This window comes from Bos grunniens, chromosome 1 (genome assembly GCF_055505025.1).
Source record: "Bos grunniens cultivar Pamir isolate PY7600 chromosome 1, Bosgru_T2T1.0, whole genome shotgun sequence".
NCBI lineage: Eukaryota > Metazoa > Chordata > Mammalia > Artiodactyla > Bovidae > Bos > Bos grunniens.
This window is the reverse complement of record NC_141165.1, coordinates 91,089,088-91,116,858: the sequence shown is the minus strand read 5'-3', so window position 1 is coordinate 91,116,858 and position 27,771 is coordinate 91,089,088. Positions and strand designations below refer to the sequence as shown.

General features: G+C 39.2%; 2 protein-coding genes across 49 annotated transcripts in view; both read right to left on the bottom strand.

Moving 5' to 3' along the window:
• Nucleotides 1-8,662, bottom strand: part of GOLGB1 (golgin B1) — a 76,287-nt gene extending 67,625 nt beyond the window's left edge. For 5 of the 9 annotated variants that reach the window (XM_086403867.1, XM_086403914.1, XM_086403884.1 and 2 more), the window contains exon 1: nt 8,551-8,662. The gene's annotated coding sequence lies outside the window, so the exon portion shown is untranslated. Of the gene's footprint in view, nt 1-7,934; nt 8,279-8,550 lie in introns of all 9 variants that reach the window. The other 4 variants (XM_086403875.1, XM_086403893.1, XM_086403906.1 and 1 more) reach the window with 1 other exon arrangement.
• An 18,358-nt stretch (nt 8,663-27,020) lies between these two features.
• Nucleotides 27,021-27,771, bottom strand: part of IQCB1 (IQ motif containing B1) — a 45,182-nt gene continuing 44,431 nt past the window's right edge. For all 40 annotated transcript variants that reach the window (XR_015164814.1, XR_015164812.1, XR_015164816.1 and 37 more), the window contains one exon: nt 27,021-27,604. Coding sequence is in view for 23 of the 40 variants with exons in the window: in XM_086403619.1 (XP_086259745.1) it covers nt 27,375-27,604 (230 nt within the window). In the remaining 17 variants the exon portion in view is untranslated. The remainder of the gene's footprint in view (nt 27,605-27,771) is intronic.

Sequence of the window (27,771 nt, the reverse complement as noted above, 5' to 3'; positions counted from 1 at the left end):
TCAGCCCTGGGATTTCTTTGGAAGGAAAGATGCTAAAGCTGAAACTCCAGTACTTTGGCCACCTCACTCACTGGAAAAGACTCTGATGCTGGGAGGGATTGGGGGCAGGAGGAGAAGGGGACAACAGAGGATGAGATGGCTGGATGGCATCACCGACTCGATGGACATGAGTCTGAGTGAACTCTGGGAGTTGGTGATGGACAGGGAGGCCTGGTGTGCTGCGATTTATGGGGTAGCAAAGAGTAGGACACGACTGAGCAACTGATCTGATCTGATCTGAAGAGTCACAATAGAACCTAACTTACCAAACATAATCACTTTATCTTCAGATTTTTCAGACTCTGTTAAGAATAATAGCAGGAAAAAAAAAAATACAACCAACTGATGGGACTCTGAGAAGATGGCAGTAGCAGACAGTAGACCTTTTGGATCTTCCTAAATTCCCATATAAAAATAGATAAAACAACTAGATAACAAAATTTTAAAAACCCATAGACAGTCTTTACCAAAACAAACAAGCAACAAATAATGAGACACAGTTTCCCACAAACTCCAGAGTAAACATGGATATAGAAAAAATATCCAAGCCACAAGATTCATAGTCATCCAAGGAAGAAGGGGGAACCAAAGGGTAGCAGAATGTTCCACTCATTCCAAAATATGCCACTTGGCATAAGGATTATTTTTTGAGCTAAAGACAGCTAGAAAACAGCAGGTACAGGTAGAGTGTGCTGATCTCCCCTTTTCTTCCTAAAAGGAAGAGCTAAAACACTCACATGAAAGATGTTCTCTCTATACCATGAAGAAAATAATACTGTTATCTCCAGGGAAGGGAGCTGAGGCCAAAAGAATTTATAATGCCAAATCTTATAAATTAACCCTTATCTCCCTACTGGTCTGTGATTAACGACCTCCTTGTCTTGTCTCATTTTCACAAACATTAACATGAGTTTGGGAGAAGTCAAGTCCAACCTTCACTGATGACCTTTAAGGGGCTCAAGATTTTTGTGGAAGAAGTTAAGTGCAACTGTGATGGAAACAGTAAGAGAACTATCAATAGAATTAAAAGTAGAGGCTGAAAATGTGACCGAATCGCTGCAATCTCAAGATAAATCTTTTACAGATAAGGAGTTGCTGCTTCTAGATGAGCAAAGAAGTGGTTTCATGAGATGGAATCTACTACTGGTGAACAAACTATAAAGGCTGTTGAAATGACAACAATTTAGAATATTACATAAACTCAGTTGATAAAGTAGTAGCAGGGTGTGAGAGGATCTGCTCCAATTTTCAAAGAATTTCTACTGTGTGTAAAATGCTATCAAACAGCACTGCATGTTATGGAGAATTTGTTCATGAAAGGAGAGTTAATTGATACAGCAAAGTTCATTGCTGCCTTATTTTTAAAAATTGCCACAACCATTCTAACTTTTAGCAACTACCACTCTGATCAGTCAGCAGCCATGAACATCCAGGCAAGATCCTATACCAGCAAAAAGGACATCAATGGAGAAAGGAGTGAAATCCAAAGAATGGAATTTAGTAGTGCACCAGTGTTGGTTTTCTAGTTTTGACACATGCCTTTTACTAATGTAACGTGTTAACATTAGAGACTACTGCGTGAGGGGGACAGTAAACTCTGAATTATCTTTGTATACTTTCTATGATAAATTTAAAATTATTCCTAATAATTTGTTTCTTTAAAAAATTCAAAGAAATAAATAGTAAAGAAGGAATCAAGAGAAGTGATAAATACTGAAGGTAGGCAATGAGGATAGTAGGATTCCCTGAAAAAGAAAACCAAAGCAAAGGTACCGAACACACACACAAAAAAACAAAGTCCAAGAGCACTTATCTAAAAATTTTTTAAAGATTTGAAGTAACATATTGAAAGAAGCCATTAGGTACCTGAGAATATCAACCTAAAACGACCGGCAAGACATTCTAGTAAAAATTTTTTAAAATCCTTTGAGATTTAGGCTGAAATATCATGTGACTTATAAGCCAACAACAGCAACAACAAAAAGACTCTCAGACTTTTCAACAGTAATATTTTTGCCAGAAAAAAAAAAAAAATGGAGTTACAGATTTGAGATATTTAAGGAAAGAAAAGGCGAGTTAAAGATTTTATTTTTAGCAAAAATGACCTGCATATGTAAGAAGCACAGATAGAATGTTATGAACTTGCAAGAAAATTGATGATAAATTTTCCCAGGAGCCTTTCCTAAGGCATCTGTTAAGAAAGAGAGCTTGAGAAACCAAAATGACTAAAGAAACATCATCATAAGGACTGGTGATAAGCACTAAATATGTTACTCATAGAACTAAGGCCAGGATGGAGAGAGAATAGTATTTAATGATTCTATGCTCTGAGAACACATAGGCCTCCAATTTTAAAAACTGGGGAAAATATGAATAGCATATGTAAAAGAAACAATAAAATTAAAAAAAATCAAAATTGGTGGTGATCAGTATTATTATTTCTTGACTATCATGCTTCCTGTGGACTTAAAGTAATTATGGGCATAGTAATTCTATTATATACTCATTAGGGAAAAAGGAGACAAACATATAATACAAAAGAAATTAAGAACCCCCAAGTAAAAACTAATCTTGAATTTCAAGCAAAAGTGTTACTATGAACCTACTGGGTGTTTTACCTTAGTAAATATATTTTCCTAGCTCTGTCCATCGAAAAAACAATGACAAACTGAAAAGCAATAAGTATCTCTAGTGCCTAGACTGGAGTCTTAAAACACTATTTCCCATTTAAAAAAATAGAAAGACAGAAGTAACTTTAAAAATAAAATAGGAGGGCTTCATAGAGAAAATGACTGATTTCAGTTCTGAAGCAGGAAATGGCACAAAATGAGCCTGAAACATCTTATCACACAAAACAGCAAGGAAACTATCAAAGACTAATGTAGAGTCCTGTTAAAGGGGCCCAAGAAACAAACTGAAGAGGTTCCCACAGGACAAAGGAACAACTGAGTTTCTAATAAGAATATGAATTAAATTGCAAAAGATACTTAAATCCACCAAAATATTAAAATCCACAAGTTCATAATAATAAACTGGTCATCATCTGAACTAAGAATTGTGAAAACTAGGTTAAGTACAAGGATTCTCTTGTCTTTTCTATTTGGACTTTACCACTTAAGGAAGCAAATAGTAGATGAAGGGACACATCTCTACTTATAAAGTTATTCCAGGTAACAATGAAAACAATGGTAGAACTGGAATATCTAGTCTAATATTTTGCAACTCTAATGAATTCATGGATCTAGACTTTGAACATCAAGAGCTGCTACCCTCAAAGAAGAGCAAAACCAGACATCATGTGCCATTTGATGAAACAACACACCACCACCTATAGACTTCCCAAAGGGATTGAATCTCAGTCTGGTAAAGTCTCTGGATCCAGCTGCCAGGATCTGCATTCCAGGAAATGCAGAGGACAGAGGAATACGCTGAACTGCTCCATGAAAGTGCAATTCCCACACCGTGGGGAAAAGGCCTCGGTTCTTCAACAGAAACTGAAAAACACCCAGGATGGTATGCCTAGATCAAATTTTTTACATATCATCATTAGCCACGCAGAATGTGATTGACATGTAATTTCTACTGTGAAAATATGAATTTTTTTCATTTTCCAAATATAAAATTAAAATCCTCAATATTTCTCAAAGTGAACACTGCCCCCAATCCACCATTACAACACATGAGATTTTGACGTCTAGAAGGGTCAGCATCCTATGAATTATCGCACATGAACAACACATCCAGATGAACATAGGATAATGATAATATTAATGGTAACAATTACTGAACATCTGTATCAAACACTCTATAAACAATTTTTTCCTAATCATTAAATCTGCAAAATAGGTATTATCATCATCCTCATCTTTTATAGATGAAAAAGCTGACACTCAGAGAAACTAAAACTTTTTAAGATCCCTCAGCTAAATAAGCATTATTGAATAAGATAAATGCTCATTCAGTGGAAAATGTGTTCTCTCACAACTGTTTAAAAATTTTTATATTTGAAGGGAAAGATCAGTACCAGGGAAGAATTACTTCAGGCCAAAGTAAAAGGAATTTCTCAAAGACTGATTCAACAATCCTGAGAGGTCCTGAGTAGATGGCACAGTAGGAAGAGCAAAAAACTGGGAGCCAGGCACTGAGCTTTCAGTCCTGCCTCCAGCATAACGTTGTATTATACTAGTAAGTCACTTGCCAGTTTCCACATCTTAAAATGAATAAGATTAACAAGGAGCATCCTAATGCCCAGTATTATGACTCCATGACGCAAGAGTGATTTCTATAGCTGGTGACATTAAAGGAATTCATAGCAGTATAAAATGAAGGCCATCCTGGGCACCTACAGTTAAGTGCTTTAGGCAGCTCAGAGGCTGGGGCCATGAGGGCAAGAGAGCCTCAAGTAGCCATGCTTAAGTTAAATGAAGAAAGATGGATCTCTGCCTCTGATAGGCTCACTGTGGGACAGAAATGGGTAAATGCACATATAAAAATTAGTAAAGGGGGAAATATTTAGTAATAAATTCATTTAAGGAATATCTGTGACTACGGGACAATCGGCGCTCTTGCTGTTATTATATAAAGCACCAAAATCACAAATAGCAACCTGGGAAAAGAATAAAATAAAAAACTTTATGCCAAGGCTGGAGTTCAATAAAACATTCAGGCAAATAAAACAATCTGCCAACGTCAGTGCTGGCCACACCTTCTACAAACTCTGCCACAGGATCTCAACACTTTTGTGTTGAGGTGGCATTTAGAATTCAATGAGTCTTCTTTTTTCAGTCTTCGCTGCTAATAATAATTTTTAAAATATCCACTCTGTGTGGAGTATTATGCTACGAATCACAAAAATATAAAAAGAAATATATGGCATGTCCCTAACCAGAGAGAAACCAGTACAAAATGCATGGGAAAATAAACTAACTGAAGACAGTGGGTGTATGTCTGTGACTACATGCATACACACCATTTGCTCTGGAATTTAATCACATTTCCCACTGAAACAACAACACAGAAAATGGTTATAGTTTCAGGTCACTCCTCAAACTTATTCAATGCATGTTTAATTGCCCCTCAGTTGTTTTCCTTAATTCTAGGTGATCCTCAACCAGTTTGAGAAACTAATAGGAATGGTGATATATAGCTGGGAAAATCATATGCAATATTATGATATAATTTTAGAATTAGAAAATGAAAAACTATTTTTCATGATATGAAAAAAATACTGTTTTCATTCAAGAAATTTAGAAATAAATGGTAGTAATATAATCTATATACACAGTACTATACACTAAGTATTACTCCAATCACTTTACTTATAATTATTTATCCTCATCATTTTACTTATTTTATTATTAAAACAACTCCAAGGAGGTTCTTTGGATATTCCCAGTATTAATGTGAATAAACTACAGCATAGGCAGGCTATTTTCCCAGTCACATAGCTCAACAAAGCTTCTTGACTGGTAGAGACACAGATGATAACCTATTTTCTAAGCAAACTCATCACCCAACATTATTAGGGCTGAAAATAGGGCTTGGCAGGCATGAGGGCACCCATATGCTTATATATACTTACAGTTACATAACCACTTGTTTTTTTTTTTCCCAACAGTAGTAAAGTGAAATGACTCAGAGTGGTAGGGCCCCAGAAAATTCCTTATTACTTATACCATAGATGGGTTCATGCAACGGCACAAAGGATATATGTACATGCTATTCACTACAGCGGTATTTGGGATGGCTAATGACTGAAAAGTCTCCATGTCCATCAGTAGGGGACAGGCTAAATACATCTTGATATTTCTACAAGGCAAAGCTGAACAGCCTTTTAAGAAAACAGAGTACTTTTATACTTATGGATAAGGAAAAACCACCTTTTAGTATTAAAAGAGACAAAAAAAGTGTAAAGTAACAGTTACATTATTATTCAACTTGTGTGAGAGAGAAAAGGAGAGAGATGTTTAATACAAACGTGCTTGAATATGATTAGAAAATTTCTTAACAATAAAGAAATTATTTACAGTGCGTACTTCTGGGAAGTAGAGAATGGGGAAAAGGATCAGTATATAGCACAGAAAGAGATGTGTGTTTGATATCCTTTTGTAGTGAGTTTACTTTTACCAAAAGCACGTATTGCTGATTTTTTATTAGCTGAATTAAAAATGGAGTATTACAGATCCTAATATCTTTTCAAATAGTGGTTCCTAACAATAGGCCGGTATGTAATGATCAGTGGGGAGATGTGTCCCAAATAATTAATTTCTAATAGTTGTTAAGCTAGAGAAGTTTATGAATTATTTATTTTTTATCAACAAGAATAAAATCAGCATCTCTATTTAATCCAATAATACAAAGAGGAAAGAAAGACACTTTTAAGATTCAAACAGAAGGAAAAAAAAAAAAGAATTGCATCCTAAAGATGATTAATTTTAAGAAAGGCTGCATCTCAGAGGAATGGAGGTCCTCAAAAAATAAAAAAGGATTCTCCCCATCTGGAAGTCCTTAGGGATGCAAACACTTTGCAAAAAGTAAGGAAACACCTTTATGTAATCTCTAGATTGGGTTGGGAGTGTCCCAGAAAATGAGAAGGAATTTTTCTTCCTTTTTATTATGTTTTTGTATAGTTTATAAATAATATATTTACAGTGCTATTAATATACTATTTATAATTAAGTATACAGTATTTGGAGAAGGCAGTGGCACCCCACTCCAGTACTCTTGCCTGGAAAATCCCGTGGATGGAGGAGCCTGGTGGGCCGCAGTCCATGGGGTCGCTAAGAGTCAGACAAGACTCAGAGACTTCACTTTCACTTTTCACTTTCCTGCATTGGAGAGGGCAATGGCAACCCACTCCAGTGTTCTTGGCTGGAGAATCCCAGGGAGGGGGGAGCCTGGTGGGCTGCCGTCTATGGGGTCACACAGAGTCAGACACGACTGAAGCAACTTAGCAGCAGCAGCAGCAGCAGCAGCATACAGTATTTAGAGGATGGTTGCTCAAATATGTTTTACTAATAGAGAAAACAGTCAAAAATGTTTGGAAACTACTGATATAGTCCAACAAATTTAACATGGTTAAGAGGAAAGCATAAATGATCCTTTCATGGTCAAAGGATAAAAATTAAAAGCTGTGTAACAGTGTACAATGTCTGAAGTTTTTGAATTCTCTTCAGTTTTTTCCGGTATCAATCCATGACCATATCCTGCCACTTCCCCAAAGAACATTTCCTTATTCTGACCATTCATAATCATTCTGACCATCCCAATTTAATTCCTTCATTCTTTTGAAAAGGCCTCCAGACTATCTGTATGGAGTTCTTCACTGCCAGCTTGTTCAGAACTGTGAGATTCTTTTTTTAAAAACTTCATTTTCTATTGGAATATACCTGATTAATAATGTGACAGTTTCAAGTGCAGGGAGAGGGACTTACCTATACATATACATGTATCCATTCTCCCCCAAACTCCCCTTCCATCCAAGCTGCAACATAACATTAAACAGAGTTCCCTGTGCTATAATACAGTAGATCCTTGGTGGGTATCCATTTTAAAAATAGCAGTGTGTATATATTGAGATCTTTAAAAGCTCAGAAAACTTCCAACTATTTCCAAAAGTGAAAGTACTTATCCAGTGATTTTTAAATATCTCTGGCCCTCTTAAATTGTCTTCTCCCTACAGACCAACTGGAACTCTTTAAGTCAGACAAAAATTCCTCAGTTGTCCATCGGCTCATCCTGCCTTTCACACTCCTACACGTCACTCCTGTTATGCAGAATAAACACAATCCACACCAGCAAATCCAGATCAAGCCCCCACCCCCCCCCCCACCCCGCCCCGACACACACACCCCCAACTCTCTTCAGGATTCCCTTTCCTCTTACAGCCTGCCCACCTCTGATTCCTGGGATTTTAGTGTTGATGGGATCGCACGATTAGTCCCCTTCTCTGAATCTCTCCAGCAACTCATTAGCGGGATCGTTCTATAGGCCCTCTTTGGCATTATTATCCCCAACGTTTCTGCGATCTCTGCTCTCAAGACTTTCGATTTGTTTGGGTCCCGCCTCTCCTTCCCGAAACTAAGTTTGTTTAGGGCCGAAGCGCAGGGCCGGGGCAGGTTCTCTCCGACGCCGGCTGCTGCGTACGCAGGTCAGCCTGAGAAGGCCGCTCAGGGAACAAGGCCGTGAGGAGAGGACTGTCCGGAACGCCTTTCTCCATCGCTCCCGGAGGAGAAACTTCCTGGGAAGGGGACAGACAGTGGATATGTGTCTAGAGGCCGCATAGGGCGACCCCGAAGCCATCGGCGGGGCCAGCAGGCGTGTGGACGATTACAACTAGGCCTGGTAGGTGAAGGGAGGCGGATAGAAGGGCCAGATCCTGGGCTGAATCAGGAGAGGCGGGACGGGGAGAGGACTGAGTGTAGCTGCTTCGGCAGCCCCGCGGGCCCTGTGGCGGGGGTGACCGTTACAAGACTCAAAAAGGCGAAGAGTTGGGGAATGTCCCCCACTCACCTGGAAGAGGCTGTCGCCGGAGGCTCCAGCTGCCCCCTCCCAAATTTAAGCCACGTCAGCTCAGGAATCCCGTACGCGACACCTACCACCGCCGCGCCCCGCCAAGGGACTCAGCCACTCGCAGTTGGGACGGAAGATAGGATTAGGATATGGACCAATCAAGACGGTGGCAGGACGTTACCAGGGAGACCAGGCACGCCTTGTTTGTAACTAACCCATCAACAATGCAAGAGACCAATGGATGTCGGCAAATGCTCCGCTTCCTCAAAGAAATAGCCAATGAACTCTGAAAAGCGGGGCAAGGGCGGAGTCAAACGCGAGCAAGTGTTCCGGAAGAAAATCTGTGGAAGAGCCGGAAATGCTGGGAGGGCGGGCGTTCTGTTTAGGGTCAGGTGTTTCCAAAGTGAGGTGGGTCGGGCGATTTCTTCTAATTCCTCCGCTAGGTTGACCGTGCCTGACTTAGATTACGGCTTGGGTTTTAGCAGAGACACTGCACAGCAGAAATCAGCTGCCATTAGGATTGTTGAATGAGACGTAAGAAGGGAGTGGGGATATGAGTTTTGCTCGTGGAGTCATAAAATATTACAGCCGGAAAGTAGGTTGTCTAATATGACCTTTTCCCTTTACTGATGAAAAATGAGAATCAGGTTAAAGTGACTCGCCCAAAGACAGTGACTTATTAATGAAACTCGGGCTAGAACCTGGCGTCTGTATGTCAGAGGTGTTTCTAAGGACATGACTGAGAGAGAGAACCGTGAATACTAGGAAATTCCTTTTAAGAAGTGGAGCTTAAATTGGCTCTTACGCAGAGGCTGAGGGTTCGGTTCCTGGAACAGGAGTCAGTGACGCCCTCCGGTAACAGCCCAGGAAACGTCATTCTCTCCTTAAGCCCCCAAGGAAAGAGGGGAAGTAGCCAGTTCCTGTGATTTCAGGCACTGTCTTGACGATGAGTATTATTTGAATTGTTGAGTCTTACTGTGCACCAGGCACTGAGCCCACTATATGCATCCTCACCCTAATCCTTACATAACCCTTTGAGGTTCAGTAAGGCCTCTGTTCACTACCCATTTAGAATTGTAATCGCCTTTAATTACTGTGTACTTTTCTTGGACCTGTACATATAGCTGCAGTCAAGAAAGAAAAGTTACTGACCTTTTGAAAATAACAAAGCAAAGAGAGAGAAAAACAGTTGGCCCTTCAACAACACAGGTGTGTGTTGCACTTATACACTATATACACTTGTACACTAATTTTTTTTAAAAAAATAATAAATATTACACTGTTTGGCCTGTGGTTGGTTCAACCTGTGAATACAGAACCACCTGTAAGGAAGAAACAGGTATAGGGAGAACCAACTGTGATTTATTCTGGGGTTTAGGATTGCAGAGGGTCCCTCCCCATAATTCCCACACTGTTCAAGGATCAACCTTAATATGGTAGATGGCAAAATGTCTAGGGAAAAATAAGCAGAGAAGGGGTATAGTGGGTTCAAGGGATTGCAGCTTTAGAAAAACCGAGACAAGGCATGCTGGCTTTTGTTTCTCTTGTACTTCTTGAAACTTGGAACATAGAGGGCAGCCCTTCCAGGGCCAAGGTGAGCCAGGGCTTATTCTGCAGGCTCTCCCAAAGATTTTATTTGAGGTCAGTGAACAGGGGAATGTTGCTGATTATCAACTGCAGCTGTTCAGGGTTAAGGCACCCAGCTGACTGTATCGACAGCTGAAATTTCCCCCTGATAATTTGCAGGCCTCTCAAGTATCTGGTCTCTGTGAGTTATATTTAAATACAGGCATCAAATAAAATCCTTAGGAATTAGGATTCCAGAGGGGATGAAGAAGCCTAAATTATGAGATCTGGACTTTGTATGAAAATATCTGTGTATACTTGCCTACAGAGGTCTGGGTCTTTATCGGCTATATTCCTCTACATCAGCAAAAATCCCAGAAGGATCCAGAATGTACCAAATATCCAATACTCAAAGTTTAAGAAAATATTTTTCTTCTGAAACCCCTGGTTCTCAGAAATAATGAGTCAGGGGTGTTCCTCTGGAAGTGCAGAGATACCTCTGCATACTTCGGTGCCCATCTCTTGACTAGGGGCTGCTTGCAGAATGCAGCCACAGCAGATGGGAACTGGTGTCCCACCTGTGATGAAACCAGAGGGACCGCTGCTCTGTGAACTACTTGGGCCTTGCTCTGGTGTCCCAAGGAGGCCAATATGACATCAGCTAGATTTCAGGCCATTTGTCTCCATGTTGGTATTAGTAGTCATCCTTCATGTTAATTAACTCCTAGATCTGATGTCAGAGGAGGCTGTCTACAGGAACTGGAACTTTTGTCTTTTTTTGAGCTTTCTTGAACTTTTCCTCATGGGAATGTTAGCACTCCTGATTAGCACTAGACCCATGGAGAGACCGATCTGACTTTAGGAAAACTGAGACCAGGCCTGATGACTTTTGTTTCAGCTTCTTGTCTCCTTGAAACTTGGAAGGTACAGCAGCACTTGATGTGTATTTCCCAACTCAGCTCCAGTTTTTGCTCTCCCTGGATCCCTATGGATAGTTCTATCTTTGAGGATGGAAGAGGTTGGGATCTGAAGGCCTCTTCTATCTGTGAAGCTGCAGGTGTCTCCTTACCTCCTGCTGGATGAAATTTGGGATGGGGAACAGGGATGGCAGATTGTTTCTTGAGAGGGTTTTAAGTGCAGAGTGGATGTTCTGGTACAGGCTTCTCAGAGGCATCAGAGATGCCTGAGGGATACAGATACTTGCCAACTTATGCTCCTGTCTTGATACTAGTTTTCAGTTCTTTCTGAGCATCCTCAAGCAGTAATTTTGCCCAAAGCGGGGCAGGGCCAAGCAGTAGCCCTAGCACATGGGAGAAGAGGAGAGCTGAAGAGGCCAGGCTTCCTTGCCTGGGAGGTGACAAGAGTTGTCTCCCAGGCATGGTCTTTCTAGGAGCTGCTCTGTGGCATTTTGTAGAGGAGAAAAAACATTCATGCCATAGGAACTCAGCTACTGTTTCTGTATGAATTGTTACTGAGCATTTCCAATATATGAAGAAGTCATATGAGGAGCAATGGTGACTTTCTTATCCTGAGGCACTTACAGCCAAGAGCATGAGGAATCTGAAATCAAAGAGAAAATTCCTAATCATTCAGAAAATTCCTCTCATTCTTCACTGATTCAACAAATACTAAGCACCAACCATGTGTCAGGCACTGATGTGGTTTATTTTTTCACCTGGAATCTAAGAATAAATCTCAGGCCTTTAAGCAAGCTTTGTGATGGAGACTTTTCTAGCCCTTCATTTTAAGAATGTTCTTATCATGTATCTTAGGGAATGTGGCAGGCCCCTCTTTTGGAGAGTACTCTAAAAGTCCTTCAGGAGACAACTGTATTTAATGAGAATACACTGGCACAAAGAGGCCACTAGAACTCAAGTTACACATCAAAAAGACATCTCTGATATGCTTCATAGGTACTTTCAAGGACTGTATCACTAAAGCCTACCCTCATCAATATTCCTAGTTAAGAACATCACCAAGATGAAAAAAGTCACTTCACCATCACTGATATAATAAATTGGATAATTTGCACTTAGAGAAGATATTGTGGGAAAGTCTATAGACCTCCTATACATCTTTAAATTGTCCCAGGTGTGTCCTGCTCAATGAACTCTGCTTAATCTTTATTAGAAGCTTTTTTTAACAATTAAGATATTTTCTGCGTTTACTACTTTATAGTTCTAAGCATGCTGTTTAGGAAAGTATATTCAACCAAGAGTCAAAACTAAGTTATTAATAGGTTTTATATAACCAGCAGTTAACAACCTGTCTTCTGATTCCTGAAGTAAGTGCAGCCCTAGCCTTTCTCTCCTGCTTTATTCGTCTCAGCCTTCAAGATAACCAAGCTCATTTCCTTTCCTTACACACATTTTAATTGAGTTGACAGACATAGGAAAGACTGGTTAATATGAATGAAAGATTTGGCTGCATAATTTATAGATCCAGGAATAAGACACCTTATAGGACTCCTGAAGGGACATGTGTTGAGTCTCCTCTCCCTGGGAGACTCTTTCTCATCAAGCTATGTGACTTCTTTACACTTGTGTATTGTGGAGGGTTGCATATTCTAGAGATAGCCATCTAGGACCTCGCCTCCACTCTCTTGTCTTCTGCATGTCATATGGGCATTCTATGAAGCCAGTTTATTCCTTTCATATTTATTATTTTAACTTGATTTACTTAATCTTTCTATTCTGCTTTTTTTTTTTTAAGTGTATTACATGATAAGTCAAAGCACTTAAAATTGCTTGGTCTCTTAATGAAGGGCAAGACCACTTTTTCATGTGTGCTAGCCAAATCCACACTCAACAAATAACTACCAAGTACCTTCTTCATAATACATTGGTTGAATAAATATAGTATTTTTTCATTCTCTCTCCATGAAACACTCTTCTTTTACTCCTTGAGCTGATCAGTTCATTTTTTGTTTCACTTCTTTGAGTGGCTTCTTCTCACCATCTCCCAGATTAAGTGACTCTTAGGTACACATTATTTCCTGCAAAATAATAGTCATCACACATTAAACAATTTCTTTGTTAAATGTTTATCTCTTCTTTTGGAACATAAGCTCCATTAGCAGAAACTGTATCTGCCTTCTGCATCTAGCACAGGATTTTTTACATCATAAATGCTTATTAGGTATTCACTAAATGAATAGTATGCTAGTTTAAAATCTCTGATATAATAGACACTTTGTCAAGTACTGAGAACTCAGTCTTTAATGATTAACTGAACACCTCAAAGTGCATAAGTATTGCAATAATATATATAAAATGGGCTTCTTTGGTACCTCAGCTGGTAAAGAATCCTCCTGCAATACAGGAGACCCCAGTTGAATTACTGGGTCGGGAAGATCCCCTGGAGAAGGGAACGGCTACCCAATCCAGTGTTCCTGCCAGGAGAATCCCACGGACAGAGAAGCCTGGTGGGCTGCAGTCCAGGGGGTTGCAAAGAGTCAAACACTACTAAGCAACTAAGCACATTGCAGTAACACTGAAGGGACTAAAAAAATTATAGCACACCATCCCGACTCTTAAGAAGTGTTCTGTAAAACAAATGGGACATTTTCACACAACTAATTAAATATCTACAAAAATCTCAAGTACCAAAGAGTGAGTGAGTGAGGAAATGATTAACTGAAATGAATAAGGGGTTCATTTTAGAATTGTTTAGACCTGGCTTTAAACTTGGGCAAATTAGTCAATGTCTCACAGCTTCAGTTTTCACATCTATAAAATGAAAATTATAAATGTTCCTATCTTGTAGGCTTGTTGTAAGGAATAAATGAGATGATTATAAAATACTTACCAGAGTCAGGCATATATCACACAATAAACGTTTACTATTTAGCAGCAGCAGTAGTAGTATAATTGGGTTCCTGAAAAGAGGCAAGGCAGGATGATTTGATGACGGGTCCATGAATAGCGTATCCTTACATTCTCAAATAGACTAGGGAAGGGACCAACTGCTAAAGACTAATGCTGCAATGATTATGTTAGATCAAGAGTTCTTAAACCTTTAGGTTTCAAAAAAAAAAAAAACCTTTAGGTTTCAGGACTGCCTAATATACTTAAATATTAGTTAGGACTCAGAATTAGGGTTCTCCAGAAAAAGAGAAACTTATGTCTTTTCTAATAGATAAATAGTTATATATGCACTCATCTCACATGCTAGTAAAATGATGCTTAAAATTCTCCAAGCCAGGCTTCATCAATATGTGAACCGTGAACTTCCAGATGTTCAAGCTGATTTTAGAAAAGGCAGAGGAACCAGAGATCAAATTGCCAACATCTGCTGGATCATCGAAAAAGCAAGACAGTTCCAGAAAAACACCTATTTCTGTTTTATTGTCTATGCCAACGCCTTTTGACTGTGTGGATCACAATAAACTGTGGAAAATTCTGAAAGAGATGGGAATACCAGACCACAGACCTGCCTGTTGTGAAATCTGTATGCAGGTCAGGAAGCAACAGTTAGAACTGGACATGGAACAACAGACTGGTTCCAAATAGGAAAAGGAGTATGTCAAGGCTGTATATTGTCACCCTGCTTATTTAACTTATATGCAGAGTACATCATAAGAAACGCTGGGATGGAAGAAGCACAGGCTGGAATCAAGATTGCCGGGAGAAATATCAATAACCTCAGATATGCAGATGACACCACCCTTATGGCAGAAAGTGAAGAACTAAAGAGACTCTTGATGAAAGTGAAAGAGGAGAGTGAAAAAGTTGGCTTAAAGCTCAACATTCAGAAAACAAAGATCATGGCATCTGGTCCCATCACTTCATGGCAAATAGATGGGGAAACAGTGAAAACAGTGGCTGACTTTATTTTTCTGGGCTTCAAAGTCACTGCAGATGGTTATTGCAGCCATGAAATTAAAAGATGCTTACTCCTTGGAAGGAAAGTTATGACCAACCTAGATAGCTTATTAAAAAGCAGAGACATTACTTTGTCAACAAAGGTCCATCTAGTTAAGGCTATGGTTTCTGCAGTGGTCATGTATGGATGTGAGAGTTGGACTATAAAGAAAGCTGAGCACCGAAGAATTGATGCTTTTGAACTGTGGTGTTGGAGAAGACTTTTGAGAGTCCCTTGGACTGCAAGGAGATCCAACCAGTCCATCCTAAAGGAGATCAGTCCTGGGTATTCATTGGAAGGACTGATGTTGAAGCTGAAACTGCAATACTTTGGCCACCTGATACGAAGAGCTGACTCATTGGAAAAGCCCCTGATGCTGGGAAAGATTGAGGGCAGGAGGAGAAGGGGACGACAGAGGATGAGATGGCTGGATGGCATCACCGACTCAATGGACGTGGGTTTGGGTGGACTCCGGGAGATGGTGATGGACAGGGAGGCCTGGTGTGCTGCGGTTCATGGGGTCGCAAAGAGTCAGACACGACTGAGTGACTGAACTGAGACTGAGTATAGAAATTGGCTCAATTATTGGTTATAAAGGATGAGAATTCCCACAAGCTGGCTTCTGCAAACTAGAGAACCAGGAAAGTCAGAGGTATAATTTAGTCCCAGTCCAAAGGCCTGAATACTATGGGAGTCAATGGTATAACTCCCAGTACGATGCCAAGGGCTTGAGAACTTGGAGACTGCTGGCGTTAAGTCCCAGAGTCTGAAATGCCTGAGAACCAGAAGCTACTATGCCTTCCATCCTAGCTCAGAAAGAGACAATAAGAATTTGCCCTTCTTTCACCTTTTTTCTTCTGTTTGGGCCCTCAGCAGATGGATGATGCCTGCCACATTGGTGAGGGCAGATTTTCTTTATTCAGTCTATTGATTCAAATGCTAATCTCTTTCAGAAATGCTCTCACACACACCCAGAAATATTGTTTTACCAGCTGTCTGGGTATCCTTTAGCCCAATCAAGTTGACACATAAAATCACATATGCCACTGAACTTTTGTTTCAGTTCAGTTTAGTTCAGTTGCTCAGTCGTGTATGACTCTTTGTGACCTCATGGACTGCAGCACGCCAGGCTTCCCTGTCCATCACCAACTCCCAGAGCTTGCTCAAACTCATGTCCATTGAGTCGGTGATGCCATCCAACTATCTCATCCTCTGTCATCCCCTTCTCCTCCTGCCTTCAATCTTTCCCAGCATCAGGGTCTTTTCCAGTGAGTCAGTTATATCCAGTGATGTGCTTGTAAATGTTTAACATCTGGGGAAAATATTTCTTCAGGGGTACCATTTACTGATTTCTGTGGTGTAGGCAAACCCACCATGACTGAGTTCAATCTACTAATACATCATCACCAAATGTGCAGAAATGATGAAAAGCACACACAAAAATAGTATTTCCTACATACAGATACAATAGATATAATATTTTCAAATATGATTTACTGAATTGTCAGTTTATGTAATTTTATTTTTAATTAACATTGATATGTATTCAAATGTGAATTCATATTAATATATTAAAGTTGAAGTTAAATAAAATTAATTTTTACTCCTTTATTAAGAACATTCTTAAGTGAAGGTCTCATATTTTGTTTCCAATACTATGAATGCATCGCTATGAAGAATGCAATGGTTATTGCAGCAGTCAGGTTCCTCTGCCTTGATTTGTGCCAGCAGTCTCACCACCATTGCTTCTGTACTATCAGTGTAAATATCAACACAGTATAAAAGGCAAATAACATCTTAGTATTATTATGAAAATAGTTTTGACCCTTTGGTGACTGAAGGGGTCTCAGGACCACCTCTTACAGGGGTCCATGGGCAACAAACACATTGAAAATTGTTGTTTTATACTGTAGACTCCTGAAGGGAAAAGTGTTATTCGCCCAATCATGTCTGACTCTTTGCAACCCATGGACTGTAGCCTGCCAGATTCCTCGGTCCATGGGATTCTCCGGGCAAGAATACTGGAGCGGGTTGCCATTCCTGTCTCCAGGGGATCTTCCCGACCCAGGTATTGAACCCAGGTCTCCTACACTGCAGGCAGATTCTTTACCATCTTGAGCCACCAGGGAAGCCCAAAGGGAAAAGATTGATGTTAATTTTAAAGAAAAGTTATGTTGCCTGAGTTATATAATTTGAAACTCGTTAATCCAACTACTTCATACAGATTTACAACTCTCCAAACAATTTTTAGTCTTACAGACATGAGGTATGTGTCAGTTAACTTTTGCCTACAGAACACAACTCTTCAGTCAGTTCCTCTCTTTGGCTGACAAAGAAACTATAGAACCTCTCTTCAAAAAACTCATTTAAAAATTGAAGTAGAATGTTAAAAATTTTATTAAGAAATAGCAAACAATGTTTTGAAGTATAATTTTTAAGCCCTTTAATTCATGAGTGAGTAGCTATGGAAATACAGCTATGTTGCCATGAATGCCCTTGACACTTTGGCAAAGAATAAGTAAGGTCTATGAGAACATCATGTTTCCCTCATTTATTTGAAACATTTTCAAACTCAAGAAAATACATTTATAAGTCAGAAATAGACATTTTAAAACAAACTGGACCAATATTGGGATTCCTAGGTTGTGCAGTTGTAAAGAATCTGCCTTCCAATGCAGCAGATGCAAGAGATGCAACAAACATGGGCTCGATCCCTGGATGGAGAAGATCCCCAGGAGGAGGAAATGGCCTCTCAGTCCAATATTCATGCCTGGGAAATCCCATGGATAAAGGGGCCTGGTGGCCTACAGTCCATGGGGTCACAAAAGAATCGGATACAACAAAGTGATTGAGCACACATGCACAGGCCTAATGTTTCCACATCGTTGCTTTTATTTTAAAATTAAATGTGACCCGTGAGAGTGATTCCTATAAATGCTTTTTTCTCCCGTAGATCATATTTTAAATGTATAACCTCTCTGGCATCCTTTGAGACTTTACATATTGCTTACATATATGAATTATTTTGCAACAGTCCTAAATAGGAAATGACTAAGAGTCTATGGAAAAACCACAGCCATGAATCCATGGTATGTACACCGAATCATCCAAATGGTAGGGTTTCTATTTTCTTAGATGCTGTTGTCTTCAATCAGATGCCTGCCATCACCCAGATTCCTTCATAGAGATATTTGTTTCTTTATACCAGCTTTGACTATCTAATGTCCTTTCATTTCACCCTCCAGGACTCTCTTAAACATTTCTTGCAGGGCAGGTCTAGTGATAATCAACTTCCTCAGCTTTGTTTATCTGTGAATGTCTTAATTTCTCTCACACTCCTGAATTACAGTTTTGTCAGATAAAGGATTCTCCATTGACAGGTATTTTCTTTTAGCACTTTAAATATATTGGCCCACTGCTTTTTGGCCTGTAAAATTTCTGATGAAAATTCTGCTGATATTTTTTTGAGGATCTTTTGTACATGAAAAGTCACTTCTCTTTTGCTGCTTTTAAGATTCTCTACTTTTGACAGTAAATTAACTTTTAAATTGATTAAAAATAAGAAAAATTCTTTTATATTTAATTTTTACAATTTCCCTCACTTTTTTCTTTGTGTAGATCTCATCTCTATCTTGTTTCTTCTGTCTAAAAAATCTTTGTTGTTGTTCAGTCACTCAGTTGTGTCCAGCTCTTTGCGATACCATGGACAGCAGCACGTCAGGCTTCCCTGTCCTTGACCATCTCCTGGAGTTTGCTCAAACTCATGTCCGTTGAGTCAGTGATGCCATCCAACCATCTCATCCTCTGTCATCCCCTTCTTCTCCTGCCTTGAATCTTTCCCAGCATCAGGGTCTTTTCCAATGGGTCGGCTCTTCTCATCAGGTGGTGAAAGTATTGGAGCTTCAACTTCAGTATCAGTCCTTCCAATGAATATTTAGGGTTGATTTCCTTTAAGATTGACTGGTTTGATCTTGCTTGCCAAGGGACTCTCAAGTCTTCTCCAGCAACACAGTTTGAAGGCATCAATTCCTTGGCACCCAGCCTTTTTTATTGTCCAGCTCTCACATCCGTATACCATACGGATATAGCTTTGACTAGATGGACCTTTGTTGGCAAAGTAATGTCTCTGCTTTTAGGTTTGTCATTACCTTTCTTCTAAGGAGCAAGCATCTTTAATTTCATGACTGCAATCACCGTCCACAGTGATTTTGGAGCCCAAGAAAATAAAGTCTGTCACAATTTCTATTGTTTCCCCATCTATTTATCATGAAGTGATGGGACTGGATGCCACGATCTTCATTTTTTGAAGTTATTCCTTTATGATCAGCTTTGTTTTTCTGGAAAAATCTTTACTTTCATTTTCTGGTAGATATTATTGCTGTATATGGAATTCTGAGTTGATAATTTTTGTTTAGCATTCTAAAGATGTCATTTCCATTGTCTTCAGGCTTGTATAGTTTCTGATGAGAAATCTAGCAAAACTCTATTTGTTCCTTGGTATATGATTTTTCTTTTTCCTCTGCTCTCATGATTTTCTGTTTATATTTGATTTGAAACAATGTAACTATCATGTATTTAGGTGTGCTTTTACATTTTTAACATAAATGTAATTTATACTGCTGAGATTCTCTGGGATTACTGGATCTACATTTCATTAATTTTCAAAAGTCGTTGGCCATTTTCCTTTACCTTCTTCTACCTCATTTCTCTTTCTTCTACTTTTGGAACTCCAGTTACTTGCATGTTATACTGCTAGTATGTTTCATAGCTCTTGGAGGCTCTATTCTCCCTACTTCTCCACCCCTCATCTTTTTTTTTTTCTTTTGGTGTTTCTGTTTGGAACATTTCTACTAATGTGTTGACAAATTCATATATTTTTTTAATTCAATTCTAGTCTGCTAATGAACTTGTCAAAGCACTGCTAATGAACTTAACTTCTGATATTGTACTTTTCCTAGCATTTCTACTAATCTATTTTTAAACTTATATCTCTGAAAGTCCCCATTTCTTTATGCATGTTGTCAACTTTTACATTTTTATTTTATTAATCACAGTTATTAACATCTTTTTGTGTGTGTGTTCCAATATCTGAGTCATCTCTGAATATGGTTTTATCTCTTGATGAAAGTTGGTTTCTTTCCCTAGCTTTTTTGTGTGTCTCAGACTAAACATCATAGGAGAAGGCGATGGCATCCCACTCCAGTACTCTTGCCTGGAGAATCCCAGGGACGGGGGAGCCTGGTAGGCTGCAGTCCATGGGGTCGCGAAGAGTCGGACACAACTGAGCAACTTCACTTTCACTTTTCACTTTCATGCATTGGAGAAGGAAATGGCAACCCACTCCAGTGTTCTTGCCTGGAGAATCCCAGGGACGGGGGAGCCTGTTGGGTTGCCATGTATGGGGTCACACAGAGTCGGTCACAACTGAAGCAACTTAACAGCAGCAGCAGCAGCAGCAGCATACAGTATAGAACAGAAAAGAATAAGGTAGATACAGCTTATGCCCAGATATGGGTACATCTCTCTTTATATCAGACAGTTAATATGTGGGTGTTTCATAGAAAAGGATATGTTCTTTGCCTTGAGTTCCTGAGATGGGGCTTCTAAACCCTTGAAATTTCCCAAAAGACAGGAGTGTGTTTATTATTTGTGGTGGGTGTAAAGGGACTAAGGTGTTAAGGCTTTGAGCCATATATCAGCTTGACTTCCTGACCATTGGAGAGGTGGCAGGGCTGAAGATTGATTTAAATCACATGGCAAATAGTACAATTAATCATGCTTATGTAATGAAACTCCAGTGAGAACTCTGAACATTAAGGCTCAGTTGAACATCCTGATTGGTGAGCACTTCAGTGTGCTATGGAGAGAGGGTAATGCATCCTGATTCCATGGGGAGAGGGCATGGAAGCTCTATGTTTGAGATCCTCCAAACTCTTGCCCAACAAATTCTTTACTTGGCTGAATCTTATTTGTATCATTACAGCAAAACTATTCAAAAGTATAAAATTTCCTGAGTTCTCTGGTTTGTTCTAGTGAATTATGAAACCTGATAGGTTTGCATCAACTCCCAAATTTGTGGTCAGTTGATCAGAAGTGTGGGCAGCCTGGGTACACCTGAATTTATGGCATCTGAAGTGAGGGAAGTTTTGTTGGAGATGACCTCAACTTGTGGAGTTTGAATTAATTCCAGTGGATAGCATTATGTGCCTAAATAACTTCTTGGCACAAATGGCCAAAAAATACATGAAAATGTGCTCAATATCAATAACCATCAGGGAAATGCAAATCAAAAGTACAATGAGATAACACCTCATACCTGTTAAGATGGCTTTTGTATTAAAGAAAAAAGACAATGAGGTAACAAGTGTTGAGAAAATATGGAGAAAAGGAAACCTTTGTACATAGTTGGAATGTGAATTCATTTAACCATTATGGAAAATAGTATAGAGATTCCTCAGCGCTCCCATTCCCCAAATAGAACTACCATGTAACTCAGAAATTCCCATTTTGGGTATATATCTGAAGAAAATGAAATCAGTATCTCAGAGACATCATTGCAGCCTTATTCATAATCATCAACAGGTTGTAAAAAAACCTAGGTGTTAATGGATGAATGGATAAAGAAGATGTGAGAAAATATAAATATGATATTATTTGGTCACAAGAAGGGAGGAAATCCTGCATTTGTGACAACAAAGATGAACCTGGAGGATACTGTGCTAAGTGAAATAAGCCAGAGAGAGAAAAACTGTGTGATTTTACTTGTATGTGGAATCTAAAAAAAAAAAAAAAGTCACACTCAGAAGGTAGAATGGTGGTTACCAAGGCCTAGAAGGTGAGAGAAATAGTGAGATGCTGGTCAACGCAAACAAACTTTCAGTTATAAGGTGAATAAAATCTTTAAAATTTAATCATTATAATAGCAATCATGCCTTTGGATTCTATTTTGTCATAATTTGAAAATGACTTAAACAGATATGAATATTCCGAAAATGAAAAACAGGATGCAGAATAGCTTTTCTATGGAATTTCTATTAACTAGCAGAAATTTCTATTTCTAGACACTCACTCTATGTTTATAAAAATAAATGTTATGTTTTGGGTCTCTATTTGTATTATACCCACTCTAGTACTCTATTCTGTATAGAAAATGAGCTATGATGTGAGCAAGACATCCAATAAAGTTGTTGCTGTTCAGTTGCTCCGTCATGTCCAACTCCTTGTGACCCCGTGGACTGCAGCACACCAGGCTTCCCTGAGTTTGCTTAAACTCATGTCCATCGAGTCAGTGATGCCATTCAACCATCTCATCCTCTGTCACCCCTTCTTCTCCTGCCCTCAGTCTTTCCCAGCATCAGGGTCTTTTCTAATGAGTAGGCTCTTTGTATCAGGTGACCAAAGTATTAGAGCTTCAGCTTCAGCATCAGTCTTTCCAGTGAATATTCAGGGTTGATTTCCTTAAGGATTGACTGGTTTGATCTTGCTCTCCAAGGGACTCTCAAGTCTTCTCCAGCAACACAGTTCAAAGGCATCGATTCTTTGGTGCTCAGCTTTTTTTATTGTCCAATTCTCACTCCATATATGACTACTGGAAAAACCATACCTTTGAATATGGAAAGTCAGCATATATACTTTGTCAGCAAAGTAATGTCTCTGTTTTTTAGTACACTGTTTAGGTTTCTCATAGGTTTTCTTCCAAGGAGCATACATGTTTTATTTCACAGTTGCAGTCACCATCCACAGTGATTTTGGAGCTCAAGAAAAGAAAGTCTGCCACTCACTGTTTCCATTTTCCCCCCATCTATTTGCCATGAAGTGATGGGACTGGATGCCATGATCTTAGGTTTTTGAATGTTGAGTTTTAAGCTAACTTTTTCACTCTGTTCTTTTACCTTCATCAAGAGGCTCTTTAGTTCCTCTTTGCTTTCTGCCATTTGGGTGGTATCATCTGCATATCTGAGGCTATTGATATTTCTCCCCTCAATCTTGATTCCAGCTTCTGATTCATCTAGCTCGGCATTTCTCATGATGTATTCTGCATAGAAGTTAAATAAGTAGGGTGACATTATATAGCCTTGACATACTTCTTTCCCAATTTTGAACCCAGTCTATTGTTCCATGTCTGGTTTAAATTGTTGCTTCTGAACCTGCATACAGATTCCTCAGGAGGCAGTTAAGGTGGTCTGATAGTCCCGTCTCTAAGAATTTTCCACAGTTTGTTGTAATCCACACACACAGTCAAAGGCTTTAGAGTAGGTCAAGGAAGATTTTTTTTTTTTTCTCTTGCTTTTCTATGATCCAACCAGTCCATCCTAAAGGAAATCAGTCCTCAATATTCATTGGAAGAACTGATGCTGAAGCTGAGACTCCAATACTTTGGCCACCTGATGCAAAGAACTGACTCATCGGAAAAGACCCTGATGCTGGGAAAGATTGAAGGCGGGAGGAGAAGGGGACAACAGAGGATGAAATGGTTGGATGGCATCACCGACTTGATGGACATGTGTTTGAGTAAGCTCTGGGATTTGGTGATGGACAGGCAAGCCTGGCATGCTGCAGTCCATAGGGTCACAAGGAGTCGGACATGACTGAACAACTGAAATGAACTCAACTGAACTGAACAGATGTTGGCAATTTGATCTCTGGTTCCTCTGCCTTTTCTAAATCCAGCTGGTACATCTGGAAGTTCTTGGTTCACATACTGTTGAAGACTACGTTGAAGGATTTTGAGCATTACCTTGCTAGTTTGTGAAATTAGCACAACTGTATGGTAGTCTGAACACTCTTTGGCACTGCCCTTCTTTGTGATTGGAATGAAAACAGACCTTTTCTAGCCCTGTGGCCATTGCTGAGTTTTCCAATTTGGCTGGCATACTGAGTGCAACACTTTAACATCATCTTTTAGGATTTGAAATAGCTCAGCTGGAATTCCATCACCTCCACTAGTTTTGTTTGTAGTAATGCTTTCTAAGGCCCACTTGACTTCACATTCCAGGATATCTGACTCTAGGCAAGTGACCACACAACCATGGTTTTCCGGGTGTTTAAGACCTTTTTTTTTTTTTTAAAGACCATTTTTGTACAGTTCTTCTGTGTATTCTTGCCACCTCTTTCACTCTCTTCTGCTTCTATTAGGTCCTTAGCATTTCTGTCCTTTATTGTGCCCATCTTTGCATGAAATGTTCCCTTGGTAGCTCTTAATTTTCTTTAAGAGATCTCTAGTCTTTCCCATTCTATTGTTTTCCTCTATTTCTTTGCACTGTTCACTTAATTTCTTCTCTCTCCTTGCTATTCTTTGGAACTCTTTATTCAGTTGGGTATATCTTTCCCTTTTTCCTTTGCCTTTCACTTTTCTTCTTTTCTCAGCTATTTTAAGGCCTCCTCAGACAACCATTTTGCCTTCTTGCATTTTCTTGGGGATGGTTTTGGCCACCACTTCCTGTACAATGTTACGAACCTCTGTCCATAGTTCTTCAGGCATTCTATCAGATCTAATCCCTTGAATTTATTTGTTAAGTCCACTGTATAATAATAAGGGATTTGATTTAGGTCATACCTGAATGCCCTAGTGGTTTTCCTTACTTTCTTCAATTTAAGTCCGAATTTCACAATAAGGAGCCAATAAAGTTAAATTGTGACAAATGTTGATGATCAAATAATTGACAGTATCACTTTTTAAAATGTCTTATTTTCCATTTATCTGAGTAATACTGAACTAGTTTTGTTATAGTAAACATAGCAGCGTTTTAAGTCAGAAAGTGAGACAGCCTTAAGTCAGAAATTAAAAGAAAAAAATGAATTATACTGCAGTGTTGCAGGGAGGCTAAGTTAAACTTCAGGAGTTTAGTCAGGTCTGGCTTTTCATTTCCAATGTACTATAGGCTTCAAGTGCCTGTATTTTTTAGCTGCTGTTACCTTATGCTTATAGTAGGGTCTGAAAAGCTAAGTTTTTTCTATGTTCCTGCTTTACTTCCATCTTCAAGCATCCCTGTTTGCCTTTGCCACAGGGTGGGGTGGGGGAGTGCGGGGAAGGGGTGTCTCTACATGCTTCCCTACCCCAGTGGTTAATACTGCTGCTTATTGCTTGGTGCTAGGCTAGTTGTTGAGACTTGGGTGGTCTTCCTAAATTTTAGGCCAAGTTTCTTCTTCCTGGGGTTGGAGATAGGGCTTTCTTATGCCATGGTAGTCAAACTGCTTCATATCTGTGGTTGATTTTTAGCAGGAGTTTGCTCCTTTTCATTAGCTTACCAGACATCTGCTTTGTGTGGATGTAGGATTTCTGGGCCCAATGTCATTTTCTGCCTCCCTCCCAGAAGATAGGGTTTTTATTTCCATACTTCCCTTAGTAACACTGGACTCACCTGTATCATGGTAGACTATTTCCTATCACCCCGTCCCCAGCACAGATAGCTAGGTTTTCTGTTTCTTCCTTAGATGCAATGGAATTTTGTCTGAGCCTTAGATGTAAGAGGGCTTGCTGCCCCTGCTTTAGCAGCCTAAGACCTTTAAGAAAAGGGTCTGGGAAAGCAGGTGAGGCTTTGGGCATGTCACCCAGTAGCAGTCTGTCATCTCCTGTTTGCCTATGACACAAAGGTATCTCTTCAGGTCTCCTGCCCTGCTCCCAAACTTTCTTGTATTTGGTAGAGCTCTAACTTCTAAAGTTCCTAGATATTCTGACATGCAACTCATACTTCACCTTTAAGAATCTGTTAAAATTTTAGTTTTGTCCAGCCACTTTTGTCTCTTGTGCTCTCAAAGATAAAATGGTTTATTTCATAGATACTGAGTCCCATTGATTTATCTTGAGGCCTCAACTATCTGATAGGCTCAAGAAAAATGATTTTCATAGATTACTTTGCAATTTTTTGTTGTTAAGATGGAAGAAATGTTCTCATGGAACTTTTTATATTCTAAGTGAAATCAGAACTCTCATCTGCTTATTGTTACAAATGAATTTTACTCATTTTCTAAATTATGAATAAAAGTTACATTAGATTTTTGACTAGAATTTTACTAAACTTCAGAGGGATTTACATTATAGTACTGGTATTTCTACTCATTTATAGAAAAAGCACACTCCAGGTTCCTTATGATATGGAGTCAATGATTTAATTGATTTTAACGTAAATTCTGTATTATCAAAACACAAATAGAGGTGGCTTTTGGTATTAAAACACAGAGATAATAGCAAAATTTAAAATTATTAGGCTAGAACCTAATAATCATGTAGACATTAAGAATCATAGCAGAAATTAAACACTATTTTAGTTTTGAGACTCCTAGGAGACAAGACCAAAGTGGAAATAGTAAGTTATATTGTTCTCTTAGTTTAATAGAAAGAATGCAGTTTTATTAGCAGAAATTTTTCTGGCATTGAATCCCAAGTGGACTTTTTAAATGTAGTTACTTTTAGAAATTACATTTAAATGTAGTTACTTTTAGAAATGGCTTCCCTGGTGGCTCAGAGGATAAAGCGTCTGCCTGCAATGCAGGAGACCCGGGTTGGATCCCTGGGTTGGGAAGATCCCCTGGAGAAGGAAATGGCAACCCACTCCAGTATTCTTGCCTAGAGAATCCCATGGACAGAGGAGCCTGGCGTGCTACAGTCCATGGGGTCACAAAGAGTCAGACACGACTGAGAGACTTCACATACACTTTTAGAAATAAGAAGAAAGAAGCTGAATTCAAACACTGGTAGAAAATAGTTAATTGTTTTTCTATTGACCATTTCTTTCTCTCAGCTTAATAAATTCCAAGAGTACGTTTCCTGTGAGTGCATGCACATTTGCTAAGTCATGTCTGCTTCTTTGAGATCCCATGGACTACAGCCCTCTAAGCTCCTCTGTTAATGGGATTTTCCAGGCAAGAAAAGTGGAGTGGGTTGCCATTTCCTCCTCTAGGGGATCTTCCTGACCCAGGGATTGAACCTGTGCCTCCAGTGTCTCCTATATTGCAGGCAGATTCTTTACCACTGCACTATCTGGGAAGCCTATTTAATAGAAAAATCAATAAATGTGAAAAGTTGAAGTAAACCTGACAAGTTTTTCAGAACAATTGTTGAAAATATTTATTGAGAAAACACCTTTAGTTGGAAAAAACAGAAACAAAAAAAGAAATATCACATTTCAAATATATATTAATAACAGAATACAATGCTGAGTTTAGTTTCATAATAAAAGCCATACCAATTTGTATGTGTGACCAAGGATGGAGGTGTGGAAAAAGAATTGAAATTGAGGTAGAAAATAACTCTTTGCCTATTTCCTTCAAGTCCTGCTTGAGAAGAACCTCTGGAAAGCCATGAGTTGAGGATAACACTAGTCTACTAGCATGTAAGAGGTAGAACCAATATAATCTCTTTAAATATAGATATATCATTCCTCCAGGTAACTCTTTTAAGGTGGTTTTGTTCCACCAATGAATAAAGTTCCTAATTCTACACTAAGTTCATCCTTTGGGATGTCAATATCATCTCCTGCTTCTTCCCCAAGCTTCTTCCACCAGGGTGCTTGTATATGTTTCAGGGTGGTAAGGTGGGCCTGCTTGGCTTTGGCTGCCACGGGCCTGGATCTACTCAGGAAGAGTTCAGGATCTTTTCCTTCTGCCTCCTTCAGACTTGGTGCTTCTGTAGTAACAAAAAATGTAACAGGTGAGTGGAAGAGTTCTGCACCAAACAAAGGGAAACTCAGAAACTGCAGAGCTGGAACTCTACAACAGCAGCAGAAACTAGATTCTAACTCTGAGTCTATTCTTGCCAGCTGTAGTTGGCATGTGACTATTCACAAGATGTAG